This window comes from Hirundo rustica, chromosome 14 (genome assembly GCF_015227805.2).
Source record: "Hirundo rustica isolate bHirRus1 chromosome 14, bHirRus1.pri.v3, whole genome shotgun sequence".
Taxonomy (NCBI): Eukaryota; Metazoa; Chordata; class Aves; order Passeriformes; family Hirundinidae; genus Hirundo; species Hirundo rustica.
The window spans coordinates 1945975-1963033 of record NC_053463.1 but is presented as its reverse complement, the minus strand read 5'-3'; the positions used below and the strand labels follow the sequence as shown (position 1 = coordinate 1963033).

Genomic DNA, 17059 nt, shown 5'->3' with positions numbered 1-17059 from the left:
GAGTTGTGATAACCTCCCTCTGCCAAGGGAAAGCGGGGAATCTGATCCTGCTACCGGCTCCCTGCTCCGCCGGCTTTAGAGAAAAGGTTTTGCCAGCCCCAGAGAACCAAAGGGCGCAGATGCTTCGCATAGCCCAGCAGTGGAGTGCGCGGGGCAATGAACCTTTCTTTATGCTACAGGATTTTCAAGAATGCCCAAATCTCCCCGTCAACATCCATATCAAAGGGGGAGGCGATCCCAAAAGTGCCTGGCTGAACAGGTCAGGGCCTGCCCACAGAAAATGCAAAGGGGTTGATTTTTTTTTTTTTTTTTTTTTTTAAGGTGAGAACAAAGAGCGAGCGCAGAGCTGGAGGAGTCTGTACCCGCACAGGAGAGCCCCTGAGCCGGTTAAAGGAACCATTCCCGGGCAGGCAGGGTTACCTGCACGGTACTGCCGGCCCCGCTTTCAGCTCCAGGAAACGGCTCTTCGCTCACAAACCCCTTTTGCCATGGACAGCGTGGGGCAGGGAAGGGGAGGGAAGGGGACACAATCCCCCAGGGCTAACCTGGAAAAGCTGCCAGCACAGGGGTTCAACACCTGGCCCCAAAGGGTATTTTAATTAATTTCTAGAGGCTCCTGCAGGCTCGGTGCTGGAGCAGGCTGCTGGGGTTCCTGCCACGCTGCTGGGCTGCCCGGGCACAGCCAGCAAACCCTGGGAGCAGAGGTTCCCTGCAGGAAAGCTCAGGTTCTTCACAGCAGACAGAGCTCTCACCTTATCGCTGCTCCGGCTGCGGGGGGAGAGCCTCGGGAACAGCAGAGGGATTCAGCAGCAGCAGATCAAAAGTTCCTCCCCTCCTCTGAGGTCTCAGCCTTTTTGTTGTTGTTGTTGTTGTTGCTGTTTTGTAGGGGGGAGTAAAACCCTCCCAAGCACTCAGCCCTTGAGAGGGACACGAAACACAAGAGCTGTTGTTTTTCTTTCCCATGTTGCAACAATTATCAGTGAAAATTCTGTTCGAAGCAAGCAAGCCCCATTTCAGCCCCGCTCCTAAGCCACAAATAACTTTAAAAAGTCCATTTTAAAAGCTGTGTTACATTGGGTGAGGGGGATTTGCTTCTGTGTGTCCGAGTCCTGCATCACACTGCAGGAAAAGAGACTTTAAAATGCGTCCCAGCCACAAGGACTCAAACCAAACTCTGGGGGAAAAAAAAAAAAAAAAAAAGGATGAGAATCTCAGCTTTCATTTGGTGCCCCCATTTCCAGCAGCCAGGATTTATGCAAAAGAACACAAAATGCCACGGGGCTTGTAATAAAACATAAAATCAAATCCTGAAAGCTCCCACCAGGGCAGTTTTGCAGCTTCCCTGGGCTGTTTTCAACCAGCACAAGCCTCCTTGGCCTCTGCCACGAGCGAAGAAAAGGAGATGGAGGGGGATGGAACGAGGTGGGAGCTGCTGGCAGGGCACAGCCTCTGTGCAGAGGATTCCAGTGCCAGGAAAGTTCCTGCTGGACGCCGTTATCCCACCAGTTTTACTCCTGGGAACTCGCTGGGGTTCTCCAAACCCTTGCTCACAGCGATCCCGCACAAGAACTGGGGTTTGCCTCCTTTCATGCTCGACGCCAGTCAGGTACAAAACCCAGAGGGATCCTCTGGTTTGTGCTTTCCTTTCCGCGCCGTGGATGTCCCAGCAGCTGCTGCAGGATGAGCCCTTTCCCCTTGCACAGACCACTCTTTTGCTCCATGAATATCCCACCTCACCTCCCTGCTGCTGGGGCACAGAGCCTGGCAGAGGAGCCACGGGGACCTGACGCAGCTCAGGGGCGCCAGGAGGGCCAGGGCTCCGTGTTTATTCAAGGAAAGAACAGCCAGGCTGGTTTAGGAGCCCCTCTCGGGCCCAGCCTGCTCGTGGCACTCAGCTGGGAATTACCCAAGAGCCAAAGAGCTGCTGCCATCCAGGAGCTCGGGCACATCTGGACCTGCTCGCTTGGAATTTTCTCTTCCCATGCTGGGCTGTGGGGAGCAAGGAAACCACAGCGGGTTCCTGACCAGACAGGAACCCCCAGAAACTTTATCCAGAGCCACCCTGAGAATCCAGGCACCCAGCATGCAAAGGATCCAGGAAAACGCTGCTTCAAACAAGTGCACAGGCAGAAATGAGGATGGGATGTGGGCAGAACAATAAAAGCTGGTGTTTAGATTTGGATGCAGATTTTCCCCAGCGGCGATGGTCACCAAGAAGAGGAAGGTTTTGGCTCTGGGGAAAACCTGGTAGGGACTAAAAGCCTTGCAGAAGTAAAACAGCCTGGCTCAGTGACTCCCCTCCAAGCCAGGAAAACACTGGAGCAATTAATGAAACCAGCCTGAGCAATGAAATGCAAATGCTACTCCAGTAATTAAACAAAGAGAAGGATCCTGCTCCCAGAACAATGGCTGGGGCCGCAGCGTGGAGGATTTGACAGAATCCCAGATCCTGCCCTCGTGGGAGAGCCCCAGACAGGAGGCTCTTGTTGCACTGCTTGATTTTCTTTTTTTTTTTTTTTTTAGCAGACTGGGAGCACTTGACATCACAAAGAATTCCCTGACAAAGGCAGAGCCCAGGAACTCTGCAATCCCTTTTTCCCTCCAGGAAGGAAGGAGGGAAGGAAGGAAGGCAAAGCTTCCTAGGGCAGGGAGGAGGTGGGAAGAGGGAAGGGGAGGGGGCTGGCATTTCAGAGAGGGAGCAAAGCCCACCTGGAGGATGCAGGCAGGGCAGGGAGGTGAAGCCAGGAGAACAGGGGCCAGATAAAGCAGCCTCACTTCTCACCCTGGCTCAGGGGGTGTTTGCCTTTTCACTTCAGCCCAGAATAATCCTGCTGCAGTTCAATCCACCCAGATCCCCCCGCCCCTCCTCGGAGGGGCGCTTGTCCTTCCCCTCCTTGGCAGAGCACATATTTACTTTGTTCTTTAACATTCCCAGGGCTCAGAATCCACCCAAAACACTAGCTCAGCTCCCTCGAGATCAGAAGCCAGAGCAGAAACACGCCAGCTCTCCAAGCTGGGTGTCCCAGAGGACTCAGGGGCTTTATCCACGGATTTTTAAACAAGAAGACACGTGCTGACGTTGCAAAAGGTGCCTGCTGCATCAGCCCAGTGAAACATCCCTGTCCTGCCCTGCTCAGCCCAGGAAGGAGCCAGGCTGGGGTCGTGTGACCCCAGCTCAGCCTCGGCACCACAGGCAGGGACTGGCAGCCCCAACAGCTCAGCTCACACGTGCGAGTCCCAGAAGAGGAGGTCTCCTCTTTAACTCTGTCAAATTTACCCAGGGAGGCCACAAAGGCATCTGAGACCTTAAAAACAGGAAGGAAAAAGCACCAGGGCTGCTGAAGGCGCTCTTTGCCACTCTCCCGACTTCCTGCAGTCGAAGGAGGAGCCGGCTGAGGAGATGGGTTTGGAAATCCTCCCGTTCTCCTGATTTCCAAGGTCCTGACACAGGCCCAGGGTTATCTGAGTCTCCAAGGGTCCATTCCCTCGGCCTCCCATCACTGGAAGGTGCCTTTCACGCTCAGCTTCCTCTGCTGCCAGGCTCTCAGAGAGAACAGCAGGCAGGGGAAATAAAAAATAACATATAAACCTGCCGGGCTAGGGGAGAGAGCTGCAGGAACCCGCTGGCCCAGCCCTTGCACCAACCCACTCGGCTGCATTTTATGTCCCTGCACCTCCACAGGCACGAGAAACGCAGCTCTGGCTCTCAGGTGTCTCTGCAAGTGCTGAGCCACAAATCCCGAAAATCATTGGGGGGAGTTATCCTTCCAGCTGGAGTCTTACGAGAGGGCCCTTAGGAGAGAGGGCAACTTACCGGTGCTGCTTTTTCTACCTTTACAAACCCTTAATGGTGGAAAAAACACAACTCTGACTCCCTTCCCTTGGGGAAGAATCCCAAAGATCCTTCACAGGATCTTCCCCTGTGAGGACCCCTTGGCCTGCCCTTGGGTTTTTACCAGCAGCTTCAGTGAGAGGAGAGTTTGGTGCTGAAGACAGCGGGGAAAACCCGAGCACAGGGTGAGCAGGGCACAGCTCCTGACTCATTTCTGAGGTTCAGGCAGCTCCAGGGGTCTTGCCCAGCCCCTTCCTGCGAGCAGAGCCAGAATGTCCCGGCGCCAGCCCTCACCCAGAGTTTGCCATCCCAGTAGAAGGCTCCCAGCAGTCTGACGATGTGCGGGTGCTCGCAGGTGGCCAGGATCTCAATCTCCACCATGTAATCCTCCAGCTCGTCCTCGCTCTTGGTCTCGATGACCTTGGCAGCTGCCAGAGCTCCAGTCTCCTTGTTCTTGGCCTGGAAGGGAAAACCGGGGTGAGTCCAGAGAAAGAGGGGAGCGTGGAATTCCTGCTGCTCCAATTCCTGCTCGGTTTGTCTGCCCCCAGCCATCACACACACACACCAGGGGGGAAATTGCATTTCTGCTTCCTAAAGCTGCCCACAGCTTCGCAAGGTGGCTGGATCCTCCTTCCTCCCTCCAGGCTCCAAAGCCCAAACCACTTCCCATCACAGGGAGATGGAGGTTTTTAGGAAAGGAGATGTATCCTGCTGTTCGTAGCACAGGGGAAAAAAAAAAGGAAGCAAGGAAACCTCAAAGTGTAGAAGCTCTCTGATGATAGCACAGGTGAATTACTAGAAATCCTGAGTATGCAGATAATCCGACCAAGACCTGTCTGAGAGTGCAGCCAGGTATGGATGGGCTGTGCTCCCAGGGAACAGGGACAGGAGGAGAGGGAACGGCCTCAGCCTGGGCCAGGGGAGGCTCAGCTCGGACAGCAGCAGGAATTTCCCCATGGAAAGGGAGCTCAGGCACTGGAAGTGCCCAGGGAGGTTTGGATCCCCATCCCTGGCGTGTCCCAGGAAGGGCTGGAGGTGGCACTCAGTGCTCTGGGCTGGGGACAAGGTGGGGATGGGGCACAGCTTGGATTTGATGATGTTGAAAGTCCTTTCCAGCCTCAGTGATTTTGTAACTGGGTAAAATTCACAGCCCAGCTGCACCAGGAGATGTGTCACACGAGGGAGAGGGGGTGAGACAGGAGCTGCTGACTCGGGAGCATCCCAAAACTCCCAGAAGTTCATTGAGTCAGCAGATCACCACGGCACAGAATTCCCTGCAGCTCACCCACCGCTCCCCACCGACACAACTCCAGCTCCCTCCCCATTTTTCCCTTCCATGTCTCCCAGGGAAACAATTCCCACTGCGGATGGAATCCCCAGAGGAGCCGGCCAGGCTCTGCTTGTGACCTTTCTTCCAGTTTGCGTCTCTGTGTTTGGAAAGCCCTCGGGGGCGCTCACAGGAGGATTAATTCCTGCTGTAAACACCACGAGCCCCTCTGAGCACACAACCCGAGGGACGGGCCGGGGAGGGGAGGAGGGAATACTGGAGAATCACGCAGCAGAGGGTGGAAAACGAGCGATCTCTGCCGTGCTTTGAAGTCTTGCTGCATTCCAGGAGCTGGCAGGGACAGCCACGTCCTTAGCACGGGGGACAAATCCATCTCCATCGGGGCTCGCTGCCCAAAGGCAGGACAGGCAGGAGAAATGAGGGGGGTTCATTAGCTCAGGTTGGGGGGGTTCTCACCAGCTCAGCTCCAGATGCTCCCACGCAGGGAGCAGGGCAAGGGGGAACGTGGAAGGAGCAGGGGAAAGAGCTCAGCCCTTCCAAACGGGAGCAAAAAGTGCCCCGGTGTGTTTGCTCTGCACTTAGGGAGCTGGGAGAGCGCCGAGCAGGGGAAGTAAATATTGTGAGAAGAGGTGGGGCTTCCCCCGGAGGTTTGCTTCCCACCGGCGGGGGCCCCGCCAGCTCAGCCCCTGCAGGATGCTGGGGCCCAGCCGGCACCTGGGAGAGCCCAGGAGCAGCGCACGGAGCTGGGCTGCGGGTCCGGGTTTGCAAACCAGGCTGCAGGATGTGGTGGGGGAGCGAGCACCGCCCAGCCTGTTCCCTGCTGTCCCACATCCCGGGGGTGACCAGCACGGGCTGAGCCGGGAGCTCAGCTGCCCCTGCCTGGTGCTCATTTCTGCCCCGAGCTGAGCTGTCCTGAACAAGTGCTCACCACCCTTCCCCATTCCCGTGGCCCTCAGCTCCTCAGGGAATCCCTGAGCTCCAAAGGCAGCGCTTCCCAGGTCCCCCAGCTGGCACGGGGAGCTCACAGCTCGGGCACCCCAGGGGAAATGAGAGCAGCATCTCCCAGGGATCGCCAAGCTCGGGGCATCGCAAACCTGGCGCGGGCAGGGGTGGCTCAGGGGTGGCGTGAGCGTGACCCTGTCAAAATGTCACTGCTGCCACCCAGAAGGGACCAAAGCGACCCCGGGGATGGCAGAAGAAGCTGAAGTAGGAAGGAGGGCTGAGATCACGGGGTGAGCAGGGGGTTGGAAAGTTCCCTCCCCTGCGGTGCAGAGAAGACACTGCTTAACCACACAGAGCAGCTCCGGGACAGGCTGGGCTGCTCCTCCCTTCCTGAGGTGCCCATGGCCCCTCTGAGCCCCAATCCAGCTGTCCTGATCCTGCCACACAAGCCAGAGGGAGACGCCCAGTGCTCCCACAGGCAGTCCTGAGCTGAGCCCGGCAAGTGACAGCACGAAAGCTTGGAAATTCCAAGGATCTTCTGCCCCTTCCTCTCCATCCCCAGAGCTACAGCCACATCCCAGACTGCAAGATCCCAAGAAACTCTTGGATGGATGGATTGGATGGATGCCCCTTCCATCTTTTAACTCCTCCACTCCTGGACATTTCAATCCCACGGATAACTTGTCCTTGGGGTGCTAATTAGCCCCAAAAACCCCCAAAATTCGAGCAGAGAGCTGCCAGCGTGGTGCCCAGGAGGTGCCGCTGAACTCCAGGGGGGGTTCATTACAATCGTGTCAACTCCCCAAAAAAACCCCTTTTTTTGGCCACCGCCAGCCCCTGAGCGAAGTCACCGGTGACAGATCCGTGCGGGAGCAGGGCTGGAATGCGCATTCCACAAACGTCACGCCAAAGTTACTCAGTAAACCGCTGGCGGAGAGCCACGCCAGGAGCCGAGCAGGAAACGGGGCGCAGGGTCCTGGTGGGGAGCCCTGGAGCAGAGTGGGCACCGGCTCTGCCACTGCCAAACACCCCGGGAGTGCCCGGGGATGGGCGTGAGCGGGATCGCAGCTCCTGGGAGGCAGAGGGGAAAATCACCGCTGGGATTTTTTTCTGGATCCGAGGGCTGAGAGGCGCCTGCCCAGGTGACACCAGTGCCCGGTTGGCCTCTGCCTGTGAGTCAGCCCGCGGCTATTGTGAAATCCCGAGCGTGACAAACACAGGAGCTATTTTAAGCCCTGAAAGAACGCGTTACAGGAAGGCTGGATGGTTCAGGACGGCCAGTTTCTAGGTGAGGCAGAGGAAAGCCCTGCCTGAACTCTGGCCGGCACAAAAAGGAGAACCGAGAGCTCCCCGAGCGCTTCGTCTCGGCTCCTTCACTCCCGGGACGTCTCCAAGCACGGGATCGCCTTCCACAGCCTGCGGTGCCACCGGGTTCCTGGTGTGAGCCCCTCTTCCCCTCCTTGCCGGCCTTGTCCCCGTGCCAGGAGAGCTGACGTTTCAGACATCACCAAATTAGAGCCCCAGCCAGAGCCTGCAGGTCCCAGGGATGCTGAATTTGGGGGGTGAGAGCTGAGCCTGCCCCAGCCCTGCTCCGTGTGACCCTGCTCCCTCACGTGTGCCCTGGGATTCCTCAGTGATTAATTGGCTCCTGATGAACCTGGCCCGAGCTCCGTGCATCGATAAACAAACACGGAGCAGCCAGGCTTGGCTCGGAGCCCGTGGTGGGAGCTGGGATGGAGGCACCAGCCCTACAGGCTGAGGGAGTTGGGCTGTCCAACCTGGAGAGGTGACGCTTTGGGGTGACCTCATTGTGACCCCCCAGTGCCTGAAGGGCAGCAAAAAAATAGCCAGCTAAAAAATGGAGAGGGATTGTTCCTCAGGAGTGGGATCGACAGGACACAGGGAATGGCTTCACGCGGATAGAGCAGGTCTGGACGGGATTTTGGGATGGAATTGTTCCCTGGGAGGGTGGGGAGGCCCTGGCACAGGGTGTCCAGAGGAGCTGTGGGTGCCCCTGGATCCCTGGCAGTGCCCAAGGCCAGGCTGGAGCAGCCTGGGACAGGGGAAGGTGTCCCTGCCATGGCAGGGGTGGAATGAGGTGACCTTTAAGGTCCCTTCCATCCCAAACCACCCCATGACTTCCAAGCCCCCTAGAACCACTCCAGTTGGTCACCCTAAATGAATCCTGCTCGGGGTTTGTGTTTGAAACGCTGGGTTGGGGCCCTGGTGCCACCAAAGAGAGCAGCTGGTGGCACGTGGGCAGGGGACAGCAGCTCCCACTGCCCCCAGCACCGCTGCTCTGGCAGCTGTGGCAACATTTCAGCAAGAGGGAAGGGGAAGTGGCTTGTGAAACACCCCCCTAAAAACCGTTAAAAAACACAAAACCCCGAAGCAACCCAAAAGCTGAAAAAAGCAGAAATGCCTTCCTTTGGTTTTACCAGCTAAGGGCAGGGGCAGCAGCCCCAGCACAGAGCTCGGCTGCAGGCACGGCCTGGGTTTCTGGTCCAACAGAAACGGGACCAAGGCACAGCACAAACTCCTCTCCTGGCCCTGAGAGCTGAGCGGTGTCCCAGCAAAGCGGGGCAGAGATGAGAGGGGCCCCGAGCAGCACAGCTCCACATCCACGTGATGTTTCAGACCGCGCACCCAAAGAGCCGCGGAGGCACAGCGAGAGGGTTTGGGGTCACAGCCACCCACGGGAACCAGGCAGAGCTCCTGGGCTCACTGAGACACCTGCAAATAAACAGGCAGGGCTTGAGGAGGGGGAGTTCCAGCGTCTTCAGCCTCAAAATTGAAAGCAGCGAGCATCTTTCAAGTCACCGGTGCCCGGAAGAGCACGGTGCTCCAAGCGAGCGTTCCTGGGCTGCTCTCCACTCAGACAACGCCACAACATTGGAAAAATAATTAAAAAAAATATATAGAGAGAGGGGGAAAAAAGCCAGCCACCCAGTTCGGAGTTTCCTAGCAACTTCCTGCAACAAGTTTGGTCCGGGGAGGGCTGTGGGAGCAGGGGCTGAAGGGCTGCAACACCCAGGAGCCGAGGAATGGGTTTAGGCTGGCAGTGGCGGCTCTGGCTGGCCGGCAGCCCTCTCTCACTGGGCTGGAAAGCATCAGCTCAGCAAGGCCCTGGGAGGGGAATAAAGCACCCGGCTCTTCCCCGTCCCCAGGGCTGCTGGCTCTTCCCAGAAGGAAAACGGGGCAGGAGCAGCAGATCCAAGGGATGAGGAGAACCAACACCAGCTGGATCTGCTGGGCACAGCCTCCTCCTCCTCCTCCTCCTCTCCCACCTCCCAAACACCGCACAGATTCTGGCTGGGCAAATAAAGACAGGAGCCCCGAGGACACGAGCACAGGGAGGTGAGGAACGTGGAGATCAGGAAGGTTTCCGTGTGCTGCCTGCAAAGAGCCGTTTGGGAAGTGGCTCCCAGGTTCTCCCCAGCCAGGAGAAGCAGGAGTCAGAGAAGGCAGCTCCAGCAGGAACAGAGCCAGGGCTCCGCTCTGTGCCAGGGACACGCTGCCCCTTCCAGCCCCGGTGCTGGGGGTGGCACATCCAGACACCGCTGTCCCCTCCCTTCCCCGTGGCAGCAAAGGGTGGAAATCCCTTCTCTCTCCTGCCTGAATCTCTCTCCCTTCCCTGGATTCAGGCCGAGGCAGGCTGGCAGTGCCAGTGCACAGGGACACAGCACAGCCACCCCCTGGGGACACCCAGCCACGGGGGGCTTGCCCTGGGACCCGCGAGAACCCCACGCTCACAGCCAGCAGCACCCCACGGACAAGGAAAAGGACATTTTCTCCAAGGAAACTGAGTTCTCGGGAGACAAAAAACATTTTAAAAAACCACGGGATGTGGAGGGAGGAGGTTTTTTTTTCTGAGCAGCAACAATTGCCACGTGCTCGTGGGTGAAGGGCTGAGCTCTCCTGCAGGCAGCTGCCCACGGCTCCCAGTGCCAGCAGCACTGCCAAGAGCTGGGCTGTGCCACTGAAGTCATTGTCAAAATATTTAGGCCATGGAGAGCTGTCCCTGTCACCCTGAGAGCGCAGGACTGCGGCGGGGACGGAGCACCCCACCTTTCATCAGGCCAAAGTGAAAATCGAGTTTAAAGTTCAGCCACGTTTAGCACTGTTAAACCTTCCCGTTCCTCCTTCCCAAGCCAAAAGGTTCCAAGGAAACCCTTCAGCTGTTCTAAAGGACAAGCCCACGGTTCGATCCTGCGTTTTTTTGTGGCCAAGGAGCTCAAGCTTCCCCTGCTTTTGTTTCCCTTCCCTTTTCTTTTCCAAAGTTAACTCGGGCAGATAAACATCTCTCCGTGACACCCTTTCCAGGAATTGCAGGTTAAGTTGTAGGATCACGGAACGATTTGGGCTGGAAGAGACCTTAAACCTCATTTTGTTGCCATGGGCAGGGACATTTTAACTATCTCAGATGGCTCCAGGCCCCATCCAGCCTGGCCTTGGGCGCTGCCAGGGATCCAGGGGCACCCACAGCTCCTCTGGGCACCCTGTGCCAGGGCCTCAACACCCTCCCAGGGAACAAATCCTTCCCCAAACCCCACCCAACCCTGCTCCCCGACGGATCGAGAGCGGAGCCTGGATCACCCGAGTGCCGCAGGCTGTGCGATGAGCAGGGAGCCCTGCGAGTGCCAGGGACACCCTGGTGCCCCAGAGCGGCCCCGCTGCTGCCGGGCAGCTGCCATCCAACAATCAGCTTTTCATCGGCGCAGCTCCAGAGGCGCCGATAGCAGCACAGCACATCCCGCAACCCAAAATTCGCCTTTTTTTTTTTTTTTTTTTTTTTAACCGCGGCTCGGAGAGGAGAAGGGGACGAGGGCACAAAGGACCGCGCTGGTGACTCGCTGCGGCCCCGGGGCTCGGTGCGATGGAGCTGCGTGAGGCCGATTGGGAGCGGATAAAGGCAACAACCCCCTGTCCCAGCCCGTCCCCACCCTGCCGGGGGGAGCCTTATCGGGGAGCCAATGTCCCCATCAGCGCGGGCAGGCGCTGGGCAGGGCTGATAGCACCAGAGGCGCGGGAGCAGCGCGACAATCCCCCAGAAAAGGCAGCCAGGGGTAGCACATCCAGACACCCCTGTCCCCTCCCTTCCCCGTGGCAGCAAAGGGTGGAAATCCCTTCGCTCTCCTGCCTGAATCTCTCTCCCTTCCCTGGACTCAGGCCGAGGCAGGCTGGCAGTGCCAGTGCACGGGGACACAGCACAGCCACCCCCTGGGGACACCCAGCCACGGGGGGCTTGCCCTGGGACCCGCGAGAACCCCACGCTCACAGCCAGCAGCACCCCACGGACGAGCAAAAGGACATTTTCTCCAAGGAAACTGAGTTCTCAGGAGACAAAAAACATTTTAAAAAACTCGGGATGTGGAGGGAGGAGGTTTTTTTCCGGAGTCCTCCATCAGGCAGAGGAGCCCCTGCCAGCGGGGCGGCTCTCCATGGCCACAGGAGAGCTCGGGCATCCCTCCCTGCTGGCATCAGGGAGCTCCCCGCGAGGCTGAAGCCGTCAGTGCTGGGTTTGGCAGCGCTCAGGGGTGATGCAGGGGCTCCAGCACTGCTGGTTGCACCCTGAGCGTCTTCCCTGAGGGGCTGCCACTGCTCTCGTCCCTCCCAAAGGATGCCAGCCCTGAAGTGCCAGCACAGATGGGCTTATTTATTATTATCTGGGTTTATGAGTGGTATCTCAGGTGGGTTTGTTTTTTCCCCAGCAAAAGAACTCTGCTTTTTTCCTAAGGCAGTTTGGGAAGGGTCTGAGTGAGGAACTTTTACAGGCTGGCACCCAGTGACCACAGCTCCCGACTGCTGGATTTAGGATCGTCCATTTGGCGAGCTTTGGACAAGGGGGTGACAAAGCTTGGTCACCTCTGGGCTGCCACCACGTCCTCGCCCCACTGCCGGCCTTGCCAAACCCATGGCGTTCACAGAGTGAGAGCTGGAAAGAAACCATTTCCTCCCCACCCCCTCCTGCTTTTCAGCTTCATTACCCTCTGTTCCGCTGGTTCCTCATGCAGGCAGAACCTCTTGTGCTGCAGGAAGATTTCCACAAAACCAGGGAAACCCCGGGCGTTTCTGCCGGCCGAGGGTTTTTTAGGTCTGCTCTGTGCCGACCGGGCTCCACTGTAAATTTCATTCCTTTTAATTAATAGGCATTTAAATGAAGCCTGTCCTACTTTTGGAAACACTGTGTGGAGCCAGCTCAGCTTTGCCCAGCCCGGGACGCAGCTCCAGAGAGGATTCCACGGGGCAGGAATACCCCAAATCCCCGAGCCCTCCTTCCTCCTCCTCACACCCGGCCTCAGAAAACCAAATCCTTCTAAACCCAGCCCATTTTTCCATCTTTCCACACCTCAATTTCTCCCAGGTCTGGCTGCCCAGAGTCCAAAGCCCTGCTCGGGGCTGCCAGACCTTTCCAAGGGGACACAACATATGGCACACGGGGCAGGATGCAGGCACAGGATTCCGTCATCTCCCCGCGCTTCCGGGCGTGGAAAAGGGGCGGAAAACGGGCAGGAACTTCCCTCAAACATCCTGAAAACCTCAGGGCCCTGCAAACACTCAGCCTTGCTCCCAGCAAGGCCTTTAGTGAGAGGATCAAACCGACCTCAGGGTCAAGAGAACGATGCAAATTGCTCGCTGAATTTTTGGGCACCTCCTGGAGCACAGGTGGGTTATTCAGCTGCTTTTCTGGTGGGTCATTCTGCAGTGTTTTGATGGGTCATTCTGCAATTTTTTGGTGGGTCATTCTGCAATTTTTTTGGCAGCTGAGCAGCACAAGAGGGCAAACCCTTTCTTTCACATCCCACCTTCCCCTCATCCCCACCCCAGATATAAAAAAATCCTAAGGAAGACAACACAAAAAAACCCCTTAGGAAAAGGGAAAATGTGTCTCTGGTTGTTACCCAAAATAAGGATTTATAGCACAGGATCCCCAAATAATTTGGGATTCTTAAATGAAAAACAAACCAACCCTTGGATGAGAATTCACAATCCGGCCGTGACCGTTTGCCAGATGGAGCGGAGAACAGGTGGAGAAGAGATCAAAGCAACGGAAAAGGGAAATGTCGCTAAAGACAATAAAATAACCCTCTGATTTGTGGCACGATGCTAAACCTCACCCTGCCTTAACGGGGGTTAAAACTCCACAAAAGCCAAAATTTGCCTGAATGCTCAAGTTCTAGAAGGAGCTGAAGAAGAGGAGCTTCTGGGTGTCGATGCATGGTGTCCACTGGGACATTTTTATTCTCGTTTGGGTGGAAATGGGGATGAAAGGAGCTGCAGATGAGATGCTGTTGCCTGACAGGCTGACATCCTTCACCCACTGTAATAAAGTTACTCTGACAACGCTTTTCTTGGTGTGAGGCTGGGGTTGAGGCGTTCAGACACGACAACAGGCTAAAAACCAAACCAGCCACCTCTAAAGGAGCTTCACTCCCCAAGTCACCTACTTTGGGTACATTATACGCGTTTAAAATAGAAAGCATTTAAATGATTATTTACATTTTCCTTTCTCTCAGAGGCCAGTGAAGTTGTTTTGCAGTGGTTACCTGGCTCCTGTCACCGCTCGAGAAACTTGAGCAAATAAAAGCAAAGAATTAATCCAGGAGCGAGTGTTGCTACCCACAGATGTGTTCCCGCTGCACCTCACGGAGCAGAACGGCAACAGAATTTCTGCTGATGCTGTTTCCAGAAGGATAAACAGGGATGGGATTTAAATATGATTTTTAGGAACTGTGTTTTATTAGAAAGTAGGATCCTTCACTAAAACGCTTCCCTCAGCGGGTATTTAGCGCTCAGTTTTTTAGAGTTTCTGTCGGATAACATGACAGAGATGAGAAATAAACACCAAATCCCTCTGTCCTGACCTGCAGTCACCTGCCGCCCTTCCCGGCCTGTTTATTTCTGATTTTTTTTTTCACGGGCAATACCTCCTCAAATGATCTAAGGAGGCCATCAAACCCCAGCTGCCCCACGGGCAATTCCCAGCCCCATTCCAGACCGCGCCTGTCACACAGGTGTGCCCCGGAGCCTCGGGGTCCCGGGGTGCTCCTGCACCCCGAGCCCCCCTGCACGGCACACGGGACCTTTCGGAGCGGCCACGGCAGCAACGCCGCCGCTCTGGAGTGCAAAGTCCGGGGAATCTTCGCTCCTCGAAACCCCCGTCCCTAAAGCCCGAGGTTAAACATTCACTGCTCCTCTCGGCCCTCCCGAGTTTCCTGCCGGCAACCCCCGCGGGGAGAGAAATCCCGTGTCAGCCCCGGAGAGGGAAAAACTCGGGAGACAGCCCTGGGAGCGCCGATTATCCAAGAAACCTCTCTCCATTCATTGCTCCGGCGGGCTTGGCAGGGAGCGCCCGGGTCTCCTCACAAAAGCATCGCTCTGAAAGCAGGGCGGCCAAAAGAAAAAAAAAAAAAAAAAAAAAAAAAAAAAGGAAGCTTTTCTCCCCGCTCTCCCCTTCCCGGAGCGCTGCGCTCCCAAGCCCGGCTAACGGGACGCGGAGCCGGCCCCGGGGTGTCCGGGCAGCGGAGCCGCTCCGAGCCCGGGCTGCGGCACCGCCGCTGCTCCCCGGCCCCCACCCAGCACCCACCTTGTAGACTTTTCCGAAGGCTCCATCGCCCAGCTCGCCCACCACCTCCCACACCTCGCCGGGGTCCAGGTCGCGCCGGACGTGCTCGTACTCCTTGGAGCGGCGCTTCTCGAAGGCGGAGAGGCGCAGGATGCGGCGGAAATTGGCGAAAGCCATCCCGGAGCGCAGCCCCGGGAGCTGCGGAGCCGCCGCAGCCGCTCCGGCCCCGGGAGGACGGAGCCGCTGCGAGCCCGGGGAGCGGCGAGGCGGGACCGGCACCGGAGCCGCCTCCGGACGAGCACATGGAGCCGGAGCCCGCTCCACCTGCTGGGCTGGGCTGTGCTGGCCGCGACAGAGCCATTGGCCGCCCGCATCCTCCGCCCGCCCGGCCGGCACCGCCCCGCACGGCTGGGCTCGGTCTGGGATGGCACAGCGCAGACAGGGCACGGTCCGGGCACGGCACCGCCCCGCACGGCTCGGCTCGGTCTGGGACGGCACAGCGCAGACAGGGCACGGTCCGGGCACGGCACCGCCCCGCACGGCTCGGCTCGGTCTGGGACGGCACAGACAGCGCACGGCACCGCCCGGGCTGTTCCAGCTCATCCCGGGCACGGTTCAGCCCGGGCACGGCTCTGCCCTGGCACGGCGCGGTTCGGTCTGGGTGCGCCCCGGCACTGCCCGGCAGGGTCAAGGTCCGCCCTGACCGCCTCAGCCCGCTCTGCCCCTTCGTCTTGGCACGGTTCAGCCTGGGGAGGGCCCGGCTCGGCCCGGCTCAGCCGGGGCACAGCCCGGCCGGGAGAGCCCAATCCCGAAGCCAAGGATGCGAATCCCGGTGCAGCCGGGCGGGGAAGGAGCGATGCCCCCGCTCCGGCCCTGCCTCAGCATCCCCGGGGCAGCGTCGGATCCCCGCACGGAAAACCCGGATCGCGCCGTGCCCCGGCGGCGCAGCCGCGTTCCTGCTGCCCCCGATCCTCCTCTCGGGAGAACAGAGGGACGCGGCCGATTTCCAGCTCCCCGCGGCGGGATTTCGGGGCTCCGCACCGCCACGCGTGTTCCGGAGAAGCTGCGACCCGGCCGGCGCCGCTGGAAGTTCGCGTCCTCCCCGCGGCGGCGGAGCGCGCCCGCCGGGAACGGGGCTGGCGATCCCCGATGGAATGGGGACATCTAGGGGACACCCCGGCGGTGCAGCCCGCGGGGAGCCGGCTGTCCCCGCACACCGCGGGGACCCCGCGCCGCCAGCGCCCGGCCCCAAAGCCGGGCACGGGGACGGAGCCGGGGACCTGGCACCATGATCCATCCTGGAGGAGAATTCCAGCAAAACTCAGCCCGGCCTCCCTCTTCCATCTGATCCCAGCGGTGCCTTACGGCGTCCCTCACGAATTCCCTGACAGGAAATTCCCTAAAACATCGTGCTGACTGTCGTCTTTCCCCGTCCTCGCTGTTAAAAATAATGCTGGCAGAGTTATTTCCGGCTCCTGGGTGTTGGTGGGAAGAATCACCTGAGCAGCAAGCGCTCCTAAAAACGAGATTGGCACCGAGGCTCTGAAATGCTCTGTGTGACGTTTTGGGAAGGGACACGCAGGACCCTGCGCCACCTGGGGTTTAAATCCAGGGATCAGTGACGTTACGAATATTGCACTTCAGATGTTCCAACAGCAGCAGCAGCACTCTGATTAATCTGTGATCACCCTGTGATATTAATTAGCCAGCAGCTTGGTTAATGCAGGGGTTGGCACTCCCCCAGAAAGCTTTCAGGCAGAGTTCTGTGTCCTGCTGCTGCCCTGGGAGGTGACAATGGCCTGGCCTGGCTGCTCCTGGGGGCTGTGAGGCTCAGGGGACCTGGCAGAGCCACCAAGATCCGTTCCAGCTCCTCCTGAAGCTCCTTCTCCCCCCTTGATGGCCTTCTCCCCTGTTTGTGGGACAGACAAAGCTCCAAGAGCCTCCAGCCCCGATGGAATTCGTGCCATTCCCATCCCCTGTGTCCCAGCAGAGCGTGAAGCCCCCAAGCCAGGCTGTCCAAACACGATAACCAGATCCTGGCACAAGGAGCACAAAATCCACGCAGGAAAACGCCCAGGAGATCCTTCCAGCTGTGCCAGACGCAGGGGCACGGGGCAGGAGGGGATTTCTGGCTCGCTGGAGCTAATTCCCGAGCGCTGCGCGTGTCATCCCTTCCCAAACCCAGCCGTGCTCCGTGTGAAGCAGCACTTTTTTGGTTTTGTTGCCATTAGTCCTCCACACGAGGCTTTTCGCATCCCCTCACCCCCTGGCTCAGCACTGCCCCGCCTCACGCTGCAGTTCAGTAAATCTGAGGATGTTCTCAGGATGTTTTTGCGAGCCCCTCATGGAGCTCCAGGTTTCCCCCACTGACAGAGATTTAAGGGTGACAGAATCAACCCAAACTGCAGATTTCCATTTTTAGCAGGGGCAG

The 17059-nt window shown here is 58.2% G+C and overlaps 1 protein-coding gene across 1 annotated transcript in view; it reads right to left on the bottom strand.

Annotated features, from left to right (window-relative positions):
* The window catches only part of STK10 (serine/threonine kinase 10), a 43016-nt gene extending 28137 nt beyond the window's left edge, over positions 1–14879 (bottom strand). The window contains exons 1-2 of the mRNA XM_040078156.2: positions 14650–14879; positions 4127–4291 (exon numbers count right to left, since the gene is read on the bottom strand). Coding sequence (XP_039934090.1) covers positions 4127–4291; positions 14650–14805 — 321 coding nt within the window. The 5' untranslated portion in view covers positions 14806–14879. The remainder of the gene's footprint in view (positions 1–4126; positions 4292–14649) is intronic.
* Between the last annotated feature and the right edge of the window lie 2180 nt (positions 14880–17059).